General features: G+C 42.5%; 1 protein-coding gene across 18 annotated transcripts in view; it reads left to right on the top strand.

Moving 5' to 3' along the window:
• The window catches only part of GULP1 (GULP PTB domain containing engulfment adaptor 1), a 1,948,673-nt gene extending 1,935,823 nt beyond the window's left edge, over window positions 1-12,850 (top strand). For 5 of the 18 annotated variants that reach the window (XM_069733771.1, XM_069733777.1, XM_069733780.1 and 2 more), the window contains one exon: window positions 9,567-9,773. In XM_069733771.1, the coding sequence (XP_069589872.1) occupies window positions 9,567-9,638 (72 nt within the window). In that variant the 3' untranslated portion in view covers window positions 9,639-9,773. Of the gene's footprint in view, window positions 1-9,566 lie in introns of all 18 variants that reach the window. The other 13 variants (XR_011314670.1, XR_011314671.1, XR_011314674.1 and 10 more) reach the window with 7 other exon arrangements.
• Window positions 12,851-19,818: the final 6,968 nt, after the last annotated feature.

Raw genomic sequence — 19,818 nt, forward strand, 5'->3', positions numbered from 1 at the left:
CGGCTCTGCGTTATAAACTGTAGTGAAACACTTGGGGGTTCAAAGCTCTCAAAACACATCTAGATAAGTTCCTTAGAGGGTCTAGTTTCCAAAATGGTGTCACTTGTGGGGGGTTTTAATGTTTAGGCACATCAGGGGCTCTCCAAACCAACATGGCGTCCCATCTTAATTCCAGTCAATTTTGCATTGAAAAGTCAAATGGCGCTCCTTCCCTTCCGAGCTCTGCTATGCACCCAAAAAGTGGTTTACCCCCACATATGGGGTATCGTCGCACTCAGGACAAATTGCACAACAACTTTTGTGGTCTAATTTCTTCTCTTACCCTTGGGAAAATAAAAAATTGGGGGCGAAAAGATCATTTTTGTGAAAAAATAAGATTTTTTATTTTTACGGCTCTGCATTATAAACTTCTGTGAAGCACTTGTTGGGTCAAAGTGCTCACCACACATCTAGATAAGTTCCTTAAGGGGTCTACTTTTCAAAATGGTGTCACTTGTGAGGGGTTCCAATGTTTAGGCACATCAGGGGCTCTCCAAACGCAACATGGCGTCCCATCTCAATTCCAGTCAATTTTGCATTGAAAAGTCAAATGGCGCTCCTTTCCTTCCGAGCTCTGCCATGCGCCCAAACAGTGGTTTACCCCCACATATGGGGTATCGTCGCACTCAGGACAAATTGCACAACAACTTTTGTGGTCTAATTTCTTCTCTTACCCTTGGGAAAATAAAAAATTGGTGGCGAAAAGATTATTTTTGTGAAAAAATATGATTTTTTATTTTTACGGCTCTGCATTATAAACTTCTGTGAAGCACTTGTTGGGTCAAAGTGCTCACCACACCTCTAGATAAGTTCCTTAAGGGGTCTACTTTCCAAAATGGTGTCACTTGTGGGGATTTCAATGTTTAGGCACATCAGGGGCTCTCCAAACGCAACATGGCATCCCATCTCAATTCCAGTCAATTTTGCATTGAAAAGTAAAATGGCGCTCCTTCCCTTCCGAGCTCTGCCATACGCCCAAACAATGGTTTACACCCATATACGGGGTATCAGCGTACTCAGGACAAATTGGCCAACAATTTTTGAGGTTCAATTTCTTCTCTTACTCTTGGGAAAATAAAAAATTGGGGGCGAAAAGATCATTTTTGTGAAAAAATATGATTTTTTATTTTTACGGCTTTGCATTATAAACTTCTGTGAAGCAATTGGTGGGTCAAAGTGGTCACCACACATCTAGATAAGTTCCTTAGGGTGTCTACTTTCCAAAATGGTGTCACTTGTGGGGGGTTTCAATGTTTAGGCACATCAGTGGCTCTCCAAACGCAACATGGTGTCCCATCTCAATTCCTGTCAATTTTGCATTTAAAAGTCAAATGGCGCTCCTTCCCTTCCGAGCTCTGCCATGCGCCCAAACAGTGGTTTACCCCCACATATGGGGTATCAGCGTACTCAGTACAGATTGTACAACAATGTTTGGCATCCATTTTATCCTGTTACCCTTGGTAAAATAAAACAAATTGGAGCTGAAATAAATTTTGTGTGAAAAAAAGTTAAATATTCATTTTTATTTAAACATTCCAAAAATTCCTGTGAAACCCCTGAAGGGTTAATAAACTTCTTGAATGTGGTTTTGAGCACCTTGAGGGGTGCAGTTTTTAGAATGGTGTCACACTTGGGTATTTTCTATCATATAGACCCCTCAAAATGACATCAAATGAGATGTGGTCCCTAAAAAAAAATGGTGTTGTAAAAATGAGAAATTGCTGGTCAACTTTGAACCCTTATAACTCCCTAACAAAAAAAAATTTTGGTTCCAAAATTGTGCTGATGTAAAGGAGACATGTGGGAAATGTTACTTATTAAGTATTTTGCGTGACATATCTCTGTGATTTAAGGGCATAAAAATTTAAAGTTGAAAAATTGCGAAATTTTCAAAATTTTCGCCAAATTTCCGTTTTTTTCACAAATAAACGCAAGTTATATCGAATAAATGTTACTACTAAAATGAAGTACAATATGTCACGAGAAAACAATGTCAGAATCGCCAAGATCCGTTGAAGCGTTCCAGAGTTATAACCTCATAAAGGGACAGTGGTCAGAATTGTAAAAATTGGCCCGGTCATTAACGTGCAAACCACCCTCGGGGCTTAAGGGGTTAAGAGATAGAAAATGCATTGAATTTTTCTATCGTTAAGGTTGGAAGCATAGTTTGCAAGGTTAAAGATAAAGGAACACTTCCTGAATGTCGAAAAGAGGAATCTATCACTAGATGCTACCATATTCCTGTTCAGGCAGGAGGTTAAAACCCCTCATGTGAACTCAAAAAACCTGCAAGATTTGGAGGCAGCATGCACTAAGGCTTCAGTTTGTACAGTAAAGAACATACTAAACACTGAAGGTCTCAATGCACAATACCTACATCTCTATTGACCTAAAATGCTAACGTTATATCCGAATCTGTGGTGTGATGAAAAAACAACTTGAACTTTTTGGACGGATTAACATTATGCCTGGTGGAGGAAGAAAGGAGCATAAGCTGAAAAGAACACCTTGATTCTTGTGAAGTATGGCGGTGACTTAGGCTGGTTTCACACATCAGTTTTTTGCCATCAGGCACAATCCGGGGAATTTTGAAAAAAACGGATCCATCGGAAATTGTGAAAAACTGATGCGACGGATCTGTTTTTACGCCAGATCCAACTAGCTGTTCTGGGGAGAATATCCGACTAGCTGACCTGGGAGAGAGAGAGATCCCAGAATGGAAAATGTATGATTTGTTTAAAAAAATGGAATCCGTCGCCGGATTCCATCATTTGACGGATCCGGCGCCATAAGGTTCCATTATAGCAAATGGCGGATGGGGACAGATCCATTGCTGCCCGTTTTTTCGAAGGACATAAAAAACGTTCCATTTACTCTGGCCGCCGGAAAACAAATCTTCGACGGATCCGGTGAAAAACAAATGAAACGTGAGGCCATCGATCGCTAATACAAGTTTTTTTTTTTTTAAAAACGGATCAAAATTCTCCGGATTGTGCATGACGGCAAAAAACTGATGTGTGAAAGCAGCCTTTGTAATGCCCTGGGTCTGCTTTGTTTCCTCTAGCACTGGAAACCTGCAGCATGTGGATCACAAGATGCAAGATTACAAAATGTCATGTATGTCTTCTATTACAAAGCTAAAGCATCATTGGACCTTTCAACATGATAGTGAACCCAAGCATACTTCAGTCCACCAAAGTATGTTTTCAGAAGAAATCCTGGAATGTTCTTTAGTGGCTGTCTTAGTTACTTGATTTAAATCCTTTTTTAAAATCTTTGGTAGGATTTGAAAAGGCAGTTGCAGCATGCAAATTCCAGAATAATAGTGAATTAGAGGCTATTGCCCTTGTAGATTCCACAAAGATACCTTAGGAGCACTACCAGAATCTGATATGAGTCTATTAATCACATTTACAACAGGTCATAAAGGATAAAGTTTGGGGTCAACATCGAACACCTACTATTCGGGCTTGGACCTCGAAAATGGACGCCAGGAAGTCCGTGTTACTATTCAGGTTCGGCACCCCGAACACCAAGTTTTTATTGCAAAGTCATGTGCATGACAGTTTGGCAAACACACCCTCTGATCAGCGATAAAATCATTCCCCAATGGTTCTCAGCCTAGACGGATTCATCTTGGCATTGTCCAGGTTGAAAACTGTTTATCTTCAGACATGGATTATGGAGTGGGGTAGAACAATGGACAGGAGAGGTATTTGGTAGTTTACTATTTTTGTTTTTCTATAGGAGACCTTGGCTTCAGTGGAATTGGGTGTTAGGTGAGTATTTTTGCTGTTTATTATTTTGTTTTTTTACAAGAGACCATGGCTTTAGTGGAATGGGCGTTAGGTGAGCATAGCTGTGTTTGTTATTTTTAAATAAAAAAGTAAGTGTGTTTTTTTTTCAAATAAAGGACTTTATTCTAGTTGTGTGTTTATTTACAATATAACTATAGGATTCAGAATGGATAAGCATCTTATGAGCACCTCATCATTACTAAGCCGTGTGCTTAACCCCTTACCGACCTTTGACGCCATGTAGGCATCATGAAAGTTGGTGCCAATCCGACCTGTGATGCCTATGTGGCGTCATGGAGGAATCGCGTCCCTGCAGATCGGGTGAAAGGGTTAACTCCAATCTCACCCGATCTGCAGGGACAGGTGGAGTGGTACTTCAGACCAGGGGGGTGGCTTCACCCGCTGTGACTACGATCGCTTTGATTGGCTGTTGAAAGTGAAACTGCCAATCAGAGCGATTTGTAATATTTCACCTATAAAAACTGGTGAAATATTACAATCCAGCCATGGCTGATGCTGCAATATCATCGGCCATGGCTGGAAACCCTGATGTGCCCCCCCACCGCCACCAATCTCCTCCCCAGTCCTTTGTCCTGTGCTCCGCTCCGCTCCCCTCCATCGTCCTGTCTGCTCCCCCGTCCTCCTGCCCAGTCCCCCCGTGCTCCGATGCCACCCTCCATGCTCCGATGCCCCCCATGCTCTGATTTCCCCCCTCATACTTACCGAGCCTCCCGGGGTCCGTCCGTCTTCTCCATGGGCACCGCCATCTTCCAAAATGGCAGGCGCATGCGCAGTGCGCCCGCCGAATCTGCCTGCCGTCAGATTCGTTCCAGGTATATTTTGATCACTGTGATATAACCTATCACAGTGATCAAAATAAAAAAAATAGTAAATGACCCCCTCTTTATAGGTAGGGACAATAATAAAATAAAAAATATATATATATATTTTTTTCCACTAGGGTTAGGGTTAGAACTAGGGTTAGGGCTAGGGTTAGGGTTAGGGCTAGGGTATGTGCACACGGTGCAGATTTGGCCGCAGATCCGCAGCGGATTAGCCGCGGATCCGCAGTGGATTGGCCATGGATCTGCAGCGGATTGGCCGTACCATGTAAACCTATGGAAAACCAAATCCGCTGTGCCCATGGTGCGGAAAATTCACAGTAAATCCGCAGGTAAAACGCAGTGCCTTTTACCTGCAGATTTTTCAAAAATCGTGCGGAAAAATCTTACACGAATCTGCAACTTGGGCACATAGCCTTAAGGTTAGGGTTGGAATTAGAGTTAGGGTTGGAATTAGGGCTAGGGTTGGAGATAGGGTTAAGATTAGGCTGGGGTTAGGGTTATGGATAGGATCATGGGTGTGTTGGGGTTAAAGTTGTGGTTAGGGTTAGGATTAGGATTAGAGTTGGGATTGGGGTTATGGGTGTGTTGGGGTTAGGGTTGTGGTTAGGGGTGTGTTGGGGTTACGGTTGTGATTAGGGTTATGGCTACAGTTGGGTTAGGGGTGTGTTGGGGTTAGTGTTGAAGTTAGAATTGAGGGGTTTCCTCTGTTTAGGCACATCAGGGGTCTCCAAATGCAACATGGCGCCACCATTGACTCCAGCCAATCTTGCATTCAAAAAGTCAAATGGTGCTCCCTCCATTCCGAGCCCCGACGTGTGCCCAAACAGTGGTTTACCCCCACATATGGGGTATCAGTGTACTCAGAACAAACTGGGCAACAAAGATTGGGGTCTAATTTTTTTTGTTACCCTTGTGAAAAAAAAAATTGCTTGCTAAAACATAATTTTTGAGGAAAGAAAAAATATTTTTTATTTACATGGCTCTGCGTTATAAACTTCTGTGAAGCACTTGGGGGTTGAAAGTGCTTACCACACATCTAGATAAGTTCCTTGGGGGGTCTAGTTTCCAAAATGGGGTCACTTGTGGGGGGTTTCTACTCTTTAGGCACATCTGAGGCTCTGCAAGCGCAATGTCACGCCCGCAGACCATTCCATCAAAGTCTGCATTTCAAAAGTCACTACTTCCCTTCTGAGCCCCGACGTGTGCCCAAACAGTGGTTCTTCCCCACATATGGGGCATCAGCGTACTCAGGACAAACTGGACAACAACTTTTGGGGTCCAATTTCTCCTGTTACTCTTGTGAAAATAAAAAATTGCAGGCTAAAAAGTAATTTTTGAGGAAAGAAAAATTATTTTTTATTTTCACGGCTCTGCGTTATAAACTTCTATGAAGCACTTGGGGGTTTAAAGTGGTCACTGCACATCTAGATTAGGTCCATGGGAGGTCTAGTTTCCAAAATGGGGTCACATGTTTGGGAGCTCCAATGTTTAGGCACACAGGGGCTCTCCAAACGCAACATGGTGTCCGCTAACGATTGGAGCTAATTTTTCATTCAAAAAGTCAAATGGCGCTCCTTCCCTTCCGAGCCCTTCTGCGTGCCCAAACAGTGGTTTACCCCCACAAGTGAGGTATCAGTGTACTCAGAAGAAATTGCCCAATAAATTTTTTGATCCATGTTATCCTGTTGCCCATGTGGAAATGAACAAATTGAGGCTAAATGAAATTTTTTGTGAAAAAAAGTACTTTTTCATTTTTTCGGATCAATTTGTGAAGCACCTGGGGGTTCAAAGTGTTCACTATGCATCTAGATAAGTTCCTTGGGGGGTCTAGTTTCGAAAATGGGGTCACATGTGGGGGAGCTCCAATGTTTACGCACACAGGGGCTCTCCCAACGCGACATGGTGTCCGCTAACGGTTGGAGCTAATTTTTCGTTCAAAAGTCAAATGGCGCTCCTTCCATTCCGAGCCTTGCCGTGTGCACAAACAGTGGTTTGTGACTACATGTGAGGTATTGGTGTACTCAGGAGAAATTGTCCAACACATTTTAGGATCCATTTTATCCTGTTGCCCCTGTGAAAATGAAGAAATTGAGGCTAAAATACATTTTTTGTGAAAAAAAAGTACTTTTTCATTTTTACGGATCAATTTGTGAAGCACCTGGGGGTTCAAAGTACTCACTATGCATCTAGATAAGCTCCTTGGGGGGTCTAGTTTCCAAAATGGGGTCACTTGTGGGGGGCTCCAATGTTTAGGCACACAGGGGCTCTCCAAACGCAACATGGTGTCCGCTAAAGATTGGAGCCAATTTTTCATTGCAAAAGTCAAATGGCGCTTCTTCCCTTCAGAGCCCTGTCGTGCGCCCAGACAGTGGTTCCCCCCCACATATGAGGTATCAGCATACTCAGGACAAATTGTACAATAACGTTTGTGGTCCAGTTTCTCTTTTTACCCTTGGGAAAATAAAAAAATTGTTGCTAAAACATCATTTTTGTGACTAAAAAGTTAAATGTTCATTTTTTCCCTCTATGTGGCTTCTGCTGCTGTGAAGTACCTGAAGGGTTAATAAACTTCTTGAATGTGGTTTTATGTACCTTGAGGGGTGTAGTTTTTAGAATGGTGTCACTTTTGCGTATTTTCAGCCATACAGACCCCTCAAACTGACTTCAAATGTGAGGTGGTCCCTAAAAAAAATGGTTTTGTAAATTTTGTTGTAAAAATGAGAAATCGCTGGTCAAATTTTAACCCTTATAACTTCCTAGGAAAAAAAAATGTGTTTCCAAAATTGTGCTGATGTAAAGTAGACATGTGGGAAATGTTATTTATTAACTATTTTGAGTCACATAACTGTCTGCTTTAACAGAATAAAAATTAAAAATGTAAAAATTGCGAAATTTTCTAAATTTTAGCCAAATTTCATTTTTTTTCACAAATAAACGCAAATATTATTAACCTAAATTTACCACAAACATGAAGCCCAATATGTCACGAAAAAACATTCTCAGAATCGTTAGGATCTGTTGAAGCGTTCCCGAGTTATTACCTCATAAAGGAACACTGATCAAAATTGCAAAAAACGGCCAGGTCATTAAGGTCAAAATATGCTGGGTCATGAAGGGGTTAATGTCACCGGACAATACAAAGGTGACATCAAACTCACAAATATGAACCCTACTTGCCACCACTACAGGACAAGTGGAAAGAGCTGGGCAAAGCGCCAGAATTAAAGCATCTAATAGATGCGCCTTTTCTGGGTGGCTGTGGGCTGATATTTTTAGGCTGGGGGGGGCAATATCCATGGCCGCTTACCATCCTGAGAATACCAACGACAGCTGTCTACTGTAGCTTGGCTAGTTGTGAAAAATGAGGGGACCCCCACTCTGTTTTTTTAAATTATTTAATTAATTAATTAAAACAATGTTGTGGGGACTCCTCTGTTCTTGATAACCAGCCTTGATAACGCTGACAGCTGAGGGTTGCAGCCCGCAGATGTCAGTTTTGTCTGGCTGGTGATTAAAAATGCAAGAGATTTCATGTGGTTTTATTGTTTAATTATTTATGCAGTGTTTTATTTACTTTTTAAATTATTTGTTTAGAACTCAGGCACCGGCTGATGAATACTCCCATTAGCTGCGCCTGCTCTCACTGTTATTAGTGGCACCAGGCAGAGCCGCCATCAGGGCATTACTGCCCTTAGTACTGTATGGGGCCCGGTGAGCAGTAGAAATAAAAGGGGGGCCAGGTGTGCTGGCAGCCCGGGCCCTCCTCTCTTGCTCCTGCTCGTCGAACACCAGGCGCAATAGTTCAAGGCTGCTGTATGCACGATACATAACAACACTAAATTGATTTAAAGATACACCTACACCTGTTGTTAATGCATCCGTTGGCTAGAAATCGGTGCTGTACCTTTAAGCCGCAGTAGCAGGCCCGTGTGCATCATGGTCCTATGGCGGTCATGTGACACGCTGCACACTCTTCTTTATTCTAGAGCAGAGCAGCATGCCACTTTCATGGGAGACAGGAGACACTGAAATTGGCAGTGTCACTGCCATTAGGTACCGAGATGAGATCTTCAGACCCCTTATGAGACCATATGCTGGTGCGGTTGGCCCTGGGTTCCTCCTAATGCAGGACAATTCCAGACCTCATATGGCTGGAATGTGTCAGCGGTTCCTGCAAGATGAAGGCATTGAAGCTATGGACTGGCCTGCCCATTCTCCAGACCTGAATCCGATTGAACACATTTGGGACATCATGTCTCGCACCATCCACCAACGTCACATCCCACCACAGACTATCCAGGAGTTGGCGGATGCTTTAGTCCGAGTCTGGGAGGAGATCGCTCAGGAGACCATGTGCCGCCTCTTCAAGAGCTTGCCCAGGCGTTGTAGGGCGATCATACAGGCACGTGGAGGCCACACACACTACTTATCATCATTTCCTTGTCTTGAGGCATTTCCACTGAAGTTGTATCAACCTGTAACTTCATTTTCCACTTTGATTTTTATCATCATTCCAACTCTAGACCTCCGTGGGATATTAGTTGTGATTTCGTCAATCCTTTTTAGGTTTTATTGTTCTCAACACATTTCACTATGTAGTGAATAAAGATTCACAACTGGAATATTTCATCCAGAGATATACAGGATGTGGGATTTTAGTGTTACCTTTATTTTTTTGAGCAGTTATATATATATATATATATATATATATATATATATATATATATATATATATGTAGAAAACGACTTACTACAAAGTTGCTAAGTGAAACTAAAGTTGTAGATGAGTGTTTTGCTAAGTGAGGAGGATTCAGACTAGCTTGATAAATTACATTTTTATTAATATTTAATAAACATGAGACTAACTTTTATTTTTATTTTGCAGGAGGGGTTCAAAATGGGACTGACTGTGGAAGGAACTGTGTTCTGTCTTGATCCCGTTGAAAGCAAAATCTAAGACCATGGATCCTGTTTTCTTCATATTAATAATATTACCAAATACTGATTACCGTAACTACTTATATATGGAAGACAATGTAGGGAAGTCACCATTCTAGGAGAGAAAAATGATTATTAAGTACATGGTGCAAGGTAGTGGCAAATAATTTGTAGACAACTAACAACATTTTTCCTATGCAGACTAAGTTTTATTTCATTTGTTTATGATTTATATGTGCTCACTTACCACATGGTTCTTTGTGGTTATAGTACATTACTAATACACAAATATCTATTTGCATTTTACTTGAATAATCAGGGGTTATTTTGGTTTATGTACTCATAAAGTGTAGACTGTAAGACACATTTTAAGCAGGATTATTATGATAGAAAGATTAGCTTCTCGTAATCTGAATTTAAGGAGTGATAGCTGTCTTTAGAGACGTTTCACCAGGTACTGACAGAAGAGCAGTTTTAGCACAAAGAACAGCACAAGGGAACAAGGAGCACAGAGGAGTCAGCAATAGAAGATTATCTGTTGGTTATTAGAAAGAGTATATTGTAGAGTGGTTAGCGCAGCAATTTTGGCACCTATATTTAGAAATCAAGCAGGTTTTTTGGGTGCCCTTGTTTGTGGTTTCACTTGTGTCTTCTGCTATCGTGTTGTGATTTGCCTGGATAGCCTAGTACCAATATGTTATGCCTTTGTTTTGCCTCTTTATTCTATTCTGGATCCTACTTTTTGCTCTTATTAGTCACCAGATCGTGGAAGTTTTGGAGACGCTTCTTCGATGCTGCTGGTCCTCTGCATATGAGTATACACTTTCTTATCAGTGTTGTGGTTGAACCCCAATTGGCTGATAAGTTTTGAATCAAGAGACCATCTTTCAGATACAAGATGTAATAAAGAAGCCCATTTTCATATAGTCCTGTAACAATCTTTATGCTACAATATTAACTTGACCTCGAGAGAATGGGGACAACTGTCTACTGTTACCTTTAGGTTCCATTAAACATCTGAAAACCTTAAAGATAGGGTAGTATCCTAATGAGGGACCTGACAGCAATTATGATTCTTTTAGTGCACCAGTTGGCCCAAAATATTTTCATTACCGTATATATACTCGAGTATAAGCCGACTCGAGTATAAGCCAACCCCCCCCCTAATTTTTCCACAAAAAACTGGGAAAACATAATGACTCGAGTATAAGCCTAGGGTAGAAAATGCAGCAGCTTCCGGTAAATGTCAAAAGTAAAAATAGATGCCAATAAAAGTAAAATTAATTGAGACATCAGTAGGTTAAGTGTTTTTGTATATCCATATTGAATCAGGAGCCCCATATAATGATCCATAAAGTTTATGATGGGCCCCATAAGATGCTCCATATTAAAATATGCCCCATATAATCCTGCATAAAGGTTAATAATGGCCCCATAAGATGCTCCATAGACACATTTGCCCAATTTAATGCTGTACAAATGTTAATTATGGCCCCATAAGATGCTCCAAAAAGATATTTGCCCCATATAGTGCTGCACAAATGTTGATTATGGCCCTATAAAGACACTTGCACCATATAGTGCTGCACAAACGTTATGGCCCCATAAGAGGCTCTATACAGACACTTGCCCCAAATAGTGCTACACAAACGTTATGGCCCCATAAGATGCTCCATACAGACATTTGCCCCATTATAGTGCTGCACAAACTTTATGGCTCCATAAGATGCTCTACACAGACACTTGCCCCATTATAATGCTGCACAAACGCTATGGCCCCATAAGATGCTCTATACAGACACTTGCCCCATTATAGTGCTGTACAAACGTTATGGCCCCATAAGATACTCCATACAGACACTTGCCCCACATAGTGCTGCACAAACGTTAATTATGGCCCCATACAAACATTTGCCCCATATAGTGCTGCACAAACATTGATTATGGCCCCATACAGTCACTTGCCCCATATAGTGCTGCACAAACATTATGGCCCCATAAGAGGCTCTGTACAGACGCTTGCCCCATTATAGTGCTGCACAAATGTTATGGCCCCATAAGATGCGTCTTCTGCACTGATGTTCAGGCAGAGGGCGTGCACTAATCACGTCACCGCGCCCTCTGACCTGAGCATCACTGCAGAAGACGCTGAAGACAGAGCGGCAGCTGGAACGAGGAACAGGTGAATATCGCGGAGCGCTGCGCTCCCCCTCCCCACTATACTCACCTGCTCCTGGCGCGGTGCAGTCCCTGGTTCTCTGGCGCTGCTGCTTCTTCCTCTACTGACCGGTCACCGTTACCGCTCATTACAGTAATGAATATGCGGCTCCACCCCTATGGGATGTGGAGCTGCATATTCATTACTGTAATGAGCGGTACCATGTGACCGCTCAGTACAGGAAGAAGCTGCCGGTGCTGGGGAAAAGACGTGCAGGGACCGTGCCAGGAGCAGGTGAGTATAATTAGACAGCCCCTGCTCCCCCTCCCCTGCCGACCCCTGGGTATGACTCGAGTATAAACCGAGAGGGGGACTTTCAGCTCCAAAAAATGGGCTGAAAATCTCGGCTTATACTCGAGTATATGCGGTAATTTTAATTGTGTTTTATTAATAAATAGCATACTATAGTTCTAAAAATGCAGTGGTAAAGATTGACTTAAAGTATATGCATTATTTCTTTGCCTTTGTTGTAACTGTTCTTTTATTTTTGTAAAGAAAAAAACTTTAATTTCCGTTTGAAAGTTTAATTGCTTTCATTAGGAATAGCTAAATACTACTTGTGCTTCCTACCTTATATGTAATCTGATCATGAATCTTTTGTGTACAAAGATTTAACATACACAATTTTCTATAAAGAAATATACAAATAAATTATTATAAAAATCATTGTGTGCATGCAATATATCTATGTCATCAGAGAATTCTTCGTGGACATCTGTAAAAAACATCATGAAATAAAACAAATATAAAGCCTAAAACTCATTATAGTAAGTATCTTTGAATATTGTACCATGCTAAAATGCAGTATGTGACAGATCATACTGGAGTAAATTATCAGTTCATGCTTACACCAAACAGAATTCATGTTTCAATGGAAATTTTTATGTCTCATATACAGTGTGGAAAATAAGTATTTGATACACTGCCAATTTTGCAAGTTTTTCCACCTACAAAGAATGGAGAAGTCTGTAATTATTATCATAGGTAAACTTCAACTGTGAGAGATCGAATCTAAAAATAAAAAAACAGAAATTCATATTGTATGACTTTTTCATATTAAGTAGCATTTTATTGCATGAAATTTGATCACCTACCAACCAGCAAGAATTCTGTCTCTCAAAGACTTGTTAGTTTTTCTTTAAGACATTACACACATTACCTGTATTACAACCCCTGGCAACAATTATGGAATCACTGGCCTTGGAGGATGTTCTTTCAGTTGTTTAATTTTGTAGAAAAAAATCAGATCACAGACATGGCACAAAACTAAAGTAATTTCAAATGGCAACTTTCTGGCTTTAAAGGGACATGTACTACGGAGGACAGAAAATGAACTTCGATCCAATATTGCAGCCAGCATGCAGCCAGCGGGTAAGGAAAGGGTGTATCAAACACCCGAAAACCCCGCCTCCATGGCTGAAGATTGTTCCCTCCAAATTCAGGTGACAGTGTCCCTTTAAGAAACATTAAAAGAAATCGACAACAAAAAATGTGGTAGTCAGTAATGGTTACTTTTTTTTAACTAAGCATAGGAGAAAAATTATGGAATCAGTGGAGGACAACTGTAATGAGTGGCTCAGACAGACTTAGTAGGCCTAAAATAAAGTAGGCTAAATGCAGTTCAAAATTGGTAACAGGAGTACACAGGCGGCACAGCTTTGTTCAGTAGAGGACAACTGTAATGAGTGGCTGACACAGTTACTAGGCCCAAATAAGTAAGTAGGCTAAATGCAGTTCAAAATTGGTAACAGGACTACACAGGCGGCATTGCTTTGTTCAGTGGAGGAAGACAACTGTAATGAGTGGCGCAGACAGACTTAGTAGGCCTAAAATAAAAAAGTAGCCTAAATGCAGCTCAAAATTGGTAACAGGAGTGAGTACACAGGCGGCATTGCTTTGTTCAGTGGAGGACAACTGTAAGGAGTGGCTGACACAGTTACTAGGCCCAAATAAGTAAGTAGGCTAAATGCAGTTCAAAATTGGTTACAGGACAAAAAAGGCGGCATTGCTTTGTTCAGTGGAGGACAACTGTAATGTGAGGCTGACACAGTTAGTAGGCCCAAAAAAGTAAGTAGGCTAAATGCAGTTCAAAATTGGTAACAGGACTAAACAGGCGGCATTGCTTTATTCAGTGGAGGACAACTGTAATGAGTGGCGGACACAGTTAGTAGGCCAAAATAATAAAGTGGGCTAAATGTCTGCCAAAAAAATTGTTCATAAATAAACAGGTGGCATAGCTAGGTACAGGGGTGGGCTCCTCTGCTGAGTAGCAGACAGTGGTAGTTGGCGAAAAGTATTAACTGGTCTAAATGGAGACAAGGGAACAAGTATATTTTTACTATCATCTATCATTTCAACAAATTTGTATTGGCAGTGCCATTGAAGGATTTAACAGCACTGACTACACAGTGGTGAAGCAGGGAGAGGTAAGTTTTGCAAGTGGTAGAGTACTGTTAGAGCTGGGGGTACACTCTCTTGTGGGCGGCAGTACTGGCACAGGGCCCCTCATATTACGACGGTGTGTCTGACATTGGTTGTGCACCACCACCGTCAGAGACACTACATTGTACTATGATTGACCCTGTGCCAGTTCCGTCGCCCAAGAGTGGGCGCACCCACCTGTCCAGGCAAACGGCACTCACACGGGTGCTTGCGCCAAGTTGTGACCACGGCCCTGTGGGGGGGAGTCAGACCATTTAGGGAGGTAGAAAATGGCCTATGGTGGACATTCAGCAGCTGCAAATGGAGGAATTGGAGCAACCAGTAAGAGGAGGCCAAAAGCAAGACATTTTTCAGGCAAGGTACGTGCCAGTAGGGGAAGGTGGGGCAAAATAACTTGAATCCATGATTGGTTCATTTTAATGAAGGTTAGATCATCAACATTTTGGGTAGCCAGACATGTCCTTTTTTCGGTCAGTATTAAACCAGCAGCACTGAAAACTCTTTCTGATAGCACACTAGCAGCTGGGCAAGCGAGCTCCTGTAATGCATATTCTGCTAATTCAGGCCAGGTGTCTATTTTAGATGCCCAGTAATCAAAGGGGAATGACCTGTGAGGGAGAACATCGATAAGGGAGGAAAAATAGTTCGTAACCATACTGGGCAAATGCTGTCTCCTGTCACTTTGAATCGATGCAGCAGTGCCTGTCGTGTCTGTGGTCATTGTGAAATCACTCCACAACCTGGTCATAAAACCCCTCTGTCCAACGCCACTTCGGATTTGTGTACCTCTAACACCTCTGCTCTACAGCTCGTGTGAGAACCATCACCGCCGCTGTGTGCTGGGAATGCCTGAACCAAATGGTCTACAAGAGATGCTTGTTTGGTAGCCAATATTTGCTCAAGGTTCTCATGTGGCATAATATTTTGTAATTTTTCTTTGTATTGTGGATCCAGGAGACAGGCCAACCAGTAATCGTCATCGGTCATCATTTTGATAATGCGGGGGTCCCTTTTTAGGATACGCAAGGCATACTCAGCCATGTGGGCCAATTTTCCACTGCTTGTGCTGGGTTGAGGAGCACTTTCTTGCAAATCAACATCACTTGTGGCCCGCAAAAACCCTGTACCTGACCTTGCAACGCCACCACTTTCTATTGCCCCCTGAGAAGCATCTTCCTCCCATAAATATTCATCCCCATCATCCTCCTCCTTCTCTTCATCCGCCACCTCGTCCAGGAGAGTTCCCTGAGCAGACAATGGCTGACTGTCATCAAGGCTTCCCTCCTCCTCGGCTGCAGACGCCTGCTCCTTAATGTGCGTCAAACTTTGCATCAGCAGACGCATTAGTGGGATGCTCATGCTTATGATGGCGTCGTCTGCACTTACCAGCTGTGTGCATTCCTCAAAACACTGAAGGACTTGTCAGAGGTCTTGTAGCTTCGATCACTGCACACCAGACAACTCCATGTCTGCGATCCAACTGCCTGCCAGTGTATGTGTATCCTCCCGCAAATAAATGACAGCACGCCTCTGTTCGCACAGCCTCTGAACCATGTGCAGTGTGAAGTTCCACCTTGTCGCAATGTCGATGATTAGGCGGTGCTGGGAAAATTCAGCTGATGGTTCAGTATACGGCTGGAGTGTACGGGCAACCGGCGGATGTGCGAGCAAAGTCTTCGCACCTTCAGGAGCAGGGCTGGTAACTCCGGATAATTTTTCAGGAAGCATTGCACCACCAGGTTCAAGGTGTGAGCCAGGCAAGGTATGTGTTTCAGTTCTGAAAGGCTATGGCAGCCATAAAATTCCTTCCGTTATCACTGACTACCTTGCCTGCCTCAAGATGTACACTCCCCAGCCATGACTGAGTTTCTTGCTGCAAGTACTCGGCCAGTACTTCCGCGGTGTGTCTGTTGTCGCCCAAACACTTCATTTGTAGCACAGCCTGCTGTCGCTTACCACTACCTGTTCGATAATGGAACACCTTGTGTGCAACACTGGCAGCTGCGGATGGAGTGGTCATGCAACTGTGCTCTGTGGATGAGCTTTCACTTCTGGAGGAGGAGGAGGAGGAGGGGTGGCGAACGCCTACAGCCAACTGTTTCCTAGACCGTGGGCTAGGCAGAACTGTCCCATTATGGCTGTCCCCTGTGGACCCTGCATCCACCACATTAACCCAGTGTGCCGTGATGGACACGTAACATCCCTGGCCATGCCTACTGGTCCATGCATCTGATGTGAGCTGCACCTTTCTACTGACTGATTGCCTCAGTGCATGGACAATGCAGTCTTTGACATACTGGTGGAGGGCTGGTATGGATTTTCTCCCAAAGAAGTGTCGACTGGGTAGGTCATAGCGTGGTACTGCACAGGCCATCAGGGCTTTGAAAGCTTTGCTTTCAACCAACCGGTAGAGCATCATCTCTAACGAGATTAGTCTAGCAATGTGGGCGTTCAAACCCTGTGTACGCGGATGAGGTTTTTTGGGTTATCAGGAGTTGTATGCCAAAATCATCAGTATTAAAACAATAAAAGACCTGACAAATTTCAGTTGGTGGATAATGAATCTATAATATATGAAAGTTTAATTGTAATCATTACATTATGGTAAATAATGAAATTTAACACTATATGCTAATTTTTTGAGAAGGACCTGTACAACACACAGCTACCAACCCCAGTCCAGACTAATCTCAGAGCTATTCTAAATGTAAGTATATACAGAGCGCTGCATTCTATTTTGTCTTATTATTCGCAAATGCTTAATTATATTTAACTATGCATAGCTAAAACCATAATTAACCCCTTAGTGACAGAGCCAATTTGGTACTTAATGACCGAGCCAATTTTTGCAATTCTGACCACTGTCACTTTATGAGGTTATAACTCTGGAATGCTTCAATGGATCCCGCTGATTCTGAGAATGTTTTTTCGTGACATATTGTACTTCATGATAGTGGTAGCATTTCTTCGCTATTAATTGCAATTATTTATGAAAAAAACGGAAATATGGCGAAAATTTTTACAATTTTGCAATTTTCAAACTTTGTATTTTTATGCCCTTAAATCAGAGAGATATGTCACAAAAATAGTTAATAAATAACATTTCCGACATGTCTACTTTACATCAGCACAATTTTGGAAACAAAATTTTTTTTGGTTAGGGAGTTATAAGGGTTAAAAGTTGACCAGCAATTTCTCATTTTTACAACACCATTTTTTTTTTAGGGACCACATCACATTTGAAGTAATTTTGAGGGGTCTATATGATAGAAAATACCCAAGTGTGACACCATTCTAAAAACTACACCCCTCAAGGTTCTCAAAACCACATTCAAGAAGTTTATTAACCCTTTACGTGCTTCACAGGAACTGAAACAATGTGGAAGGAAAAAATGAACATTTAACTTTTTTTTGCAAACATCTTAATTCAGAACCATTTTTTTTATTTTCACAAGTGTAAAAACAGAAATGTAACCATAAATTTTGTTATGCAATTTCTCCTGAATACGCAAATACCCCATATGTGGGGGTAAACCACTTTTTGGGCGCACCGCAGAGCTTGGAAGAGAAGGAGTGCCGTTTTACTTTTTCAATGTAGAATTGGCTGGAATTGAGATTGGACGCCATGTCGCGTTTGGAGAGCCCCTGATGTGCCTAAACAGTGGAAACCCCCCACAAGTGACACCATTTTGGAAACTAGACCCCTTAAGGAACTTATCTAGATGTGTGGTGAGCACTTTGAACCCCCATGTGCTTCACAGAAGTTTATAACGTAGAGCCGTGAAAAAAAAAAATCGCATTTTTTCTACAAAAATGATCTTTTTGCCCACAAATTTTTATTTTCTCAAGGGTAACAGGAGAAATTAGACCACTAAAGTTGTTGTGCAATTTCTCCTGAGTACGTCGATACCTAATATGTGGGAGTAAACCATTGTTTGGGCGCACCGCAGAGCTTGGAAGAGAAAGAGTGCCGTTTTACTTTTTCAATGTAGAATTGGCCGGAATTTAGATCGAACGCCATGTCGCGTTTGGAGAGCCCCTGATGTGCCTAAACAGTAGAAATCCCCCACAAGTGACCCCATTTTGGAAACTAGACCCCTTAAGGAACTTATCTAGATGTGTGGTGAGAACTTTGAATGCCCAAGTGCTTCACAGAAGTTTAGAATGAAGAGTCGTGAAAATAAAAAATATTTTTTTTTTCACAAAAAAGATATTGTAGCCCCCAAGTTTTTATTTTCACAAGGGTAACAGGAGAAATTGGACCACTAAAGTTGTTGTCCAATTTATCCTGAGTATGCTGATGCCCCATATGTGGGGGTAACCCACTGTTTGGGCGCACGGCAGAGCTCAGAAGGGAGGGAGCACCATTTGACTTTTTGAGCGCAAAATTGGCTGTCGTGTTTGGAGACCCCCTGATGTACCTAAACAGTGGAAACCCCCCAATTCTAGCTCCAACCCTAACCCCAACACACCCCTAACCCTAATCCCAACCTGATCCATAATCCTAAACACTAACCCTAACCATAATCACAACCCTTACCCCAAAACAACCCTAATGTCAACCCTAACCATAACCCTAATCAAAACCCTAAATCCAACACACCCCTAATCCTAATCTCAACCCTAACCTCAAACCTAACCCTAATCCCAATACACCCCTAATCACAACCCTAATCCCAAACCTAACCCTAATCCCAAGCGTAACCCTAACTTTAGCCCCAACCCTAGCCCTAACTTTAGCCCCAACCCTAACCCTAGCCCTAAGGCTACTTTCACACTTGCGTCGTTTGGCATCCGTCGCAATCCGTCATTTTGGACAAGAAACGGATCCTGCAAATGTGCTCGCAGGATGCGTTTTTTGCCCATAGACTTGTATTGCCGACGGATCGTGACGGATGGCCACACGTCGCGTCCGTCGTGCACTGGATTAGTTGTGTTTTGGCGGACCGTCGGCACAAAAAAAAGTTCAATGAAACGTTTTTTTGTACGTCGCATCCGCCATTTCTGACCGCACATGCGTGGCCGTAACTCCGCCCCCTCCTCCCCAGGACATAGATTGGGCAGCGGATGCGTTGAAAAACTACATCCGCTGCCCACGTTGTGCCAATTTTCACAACGTGCGTCGGTATGTCGGGCTGACGCATTGCGACGGCCCCGTACCGACGTAAGTGTGAAAGAAAACTAACCCTAAATTTAGCCCCAACCCTAACCCTAAATTTAGCTCCAACCCTAACTCTAAATTTAGCCCCAACCCTAACCCTAGCCCTAACCCTAACCCTAACCCTAGCCCTAACCCTAACCCTAGCCCTACCCTAATTTTAGCCCCAACTGCTGTTCTCCTGCCGGCCAGCAGATGGAGACAGATGGCGGGCGCACTGCGCATGCGCCCGCCATTTTCTTTTGCCGGCAGCCAGGAGGAGCAGCAGGAGGATCCAGGGACACAGGTGAGTATGATAGGGTCCCCGAATCCCCCTATTTCTCTGTCCTCTGATGTGCGATCACACAGACAGAGAATTACACTTTACTTTTTTTTTTTTTT

Source organism: Ranitomeya imitator, chromosome 7 (genome assembly GCF_032444005.1).
Source record: "Ranitomeya imitator isolate aRanImi1 chromosome 7, aRanImi1.pri, whole genome shotgun sequence".
Taxonomy (NCBI): Eukaryota; Metazoa; Chordata; class Amphibia; order Anura; family Dendrobatidae; genus Ranitomeya; species Ranitomeya imitator.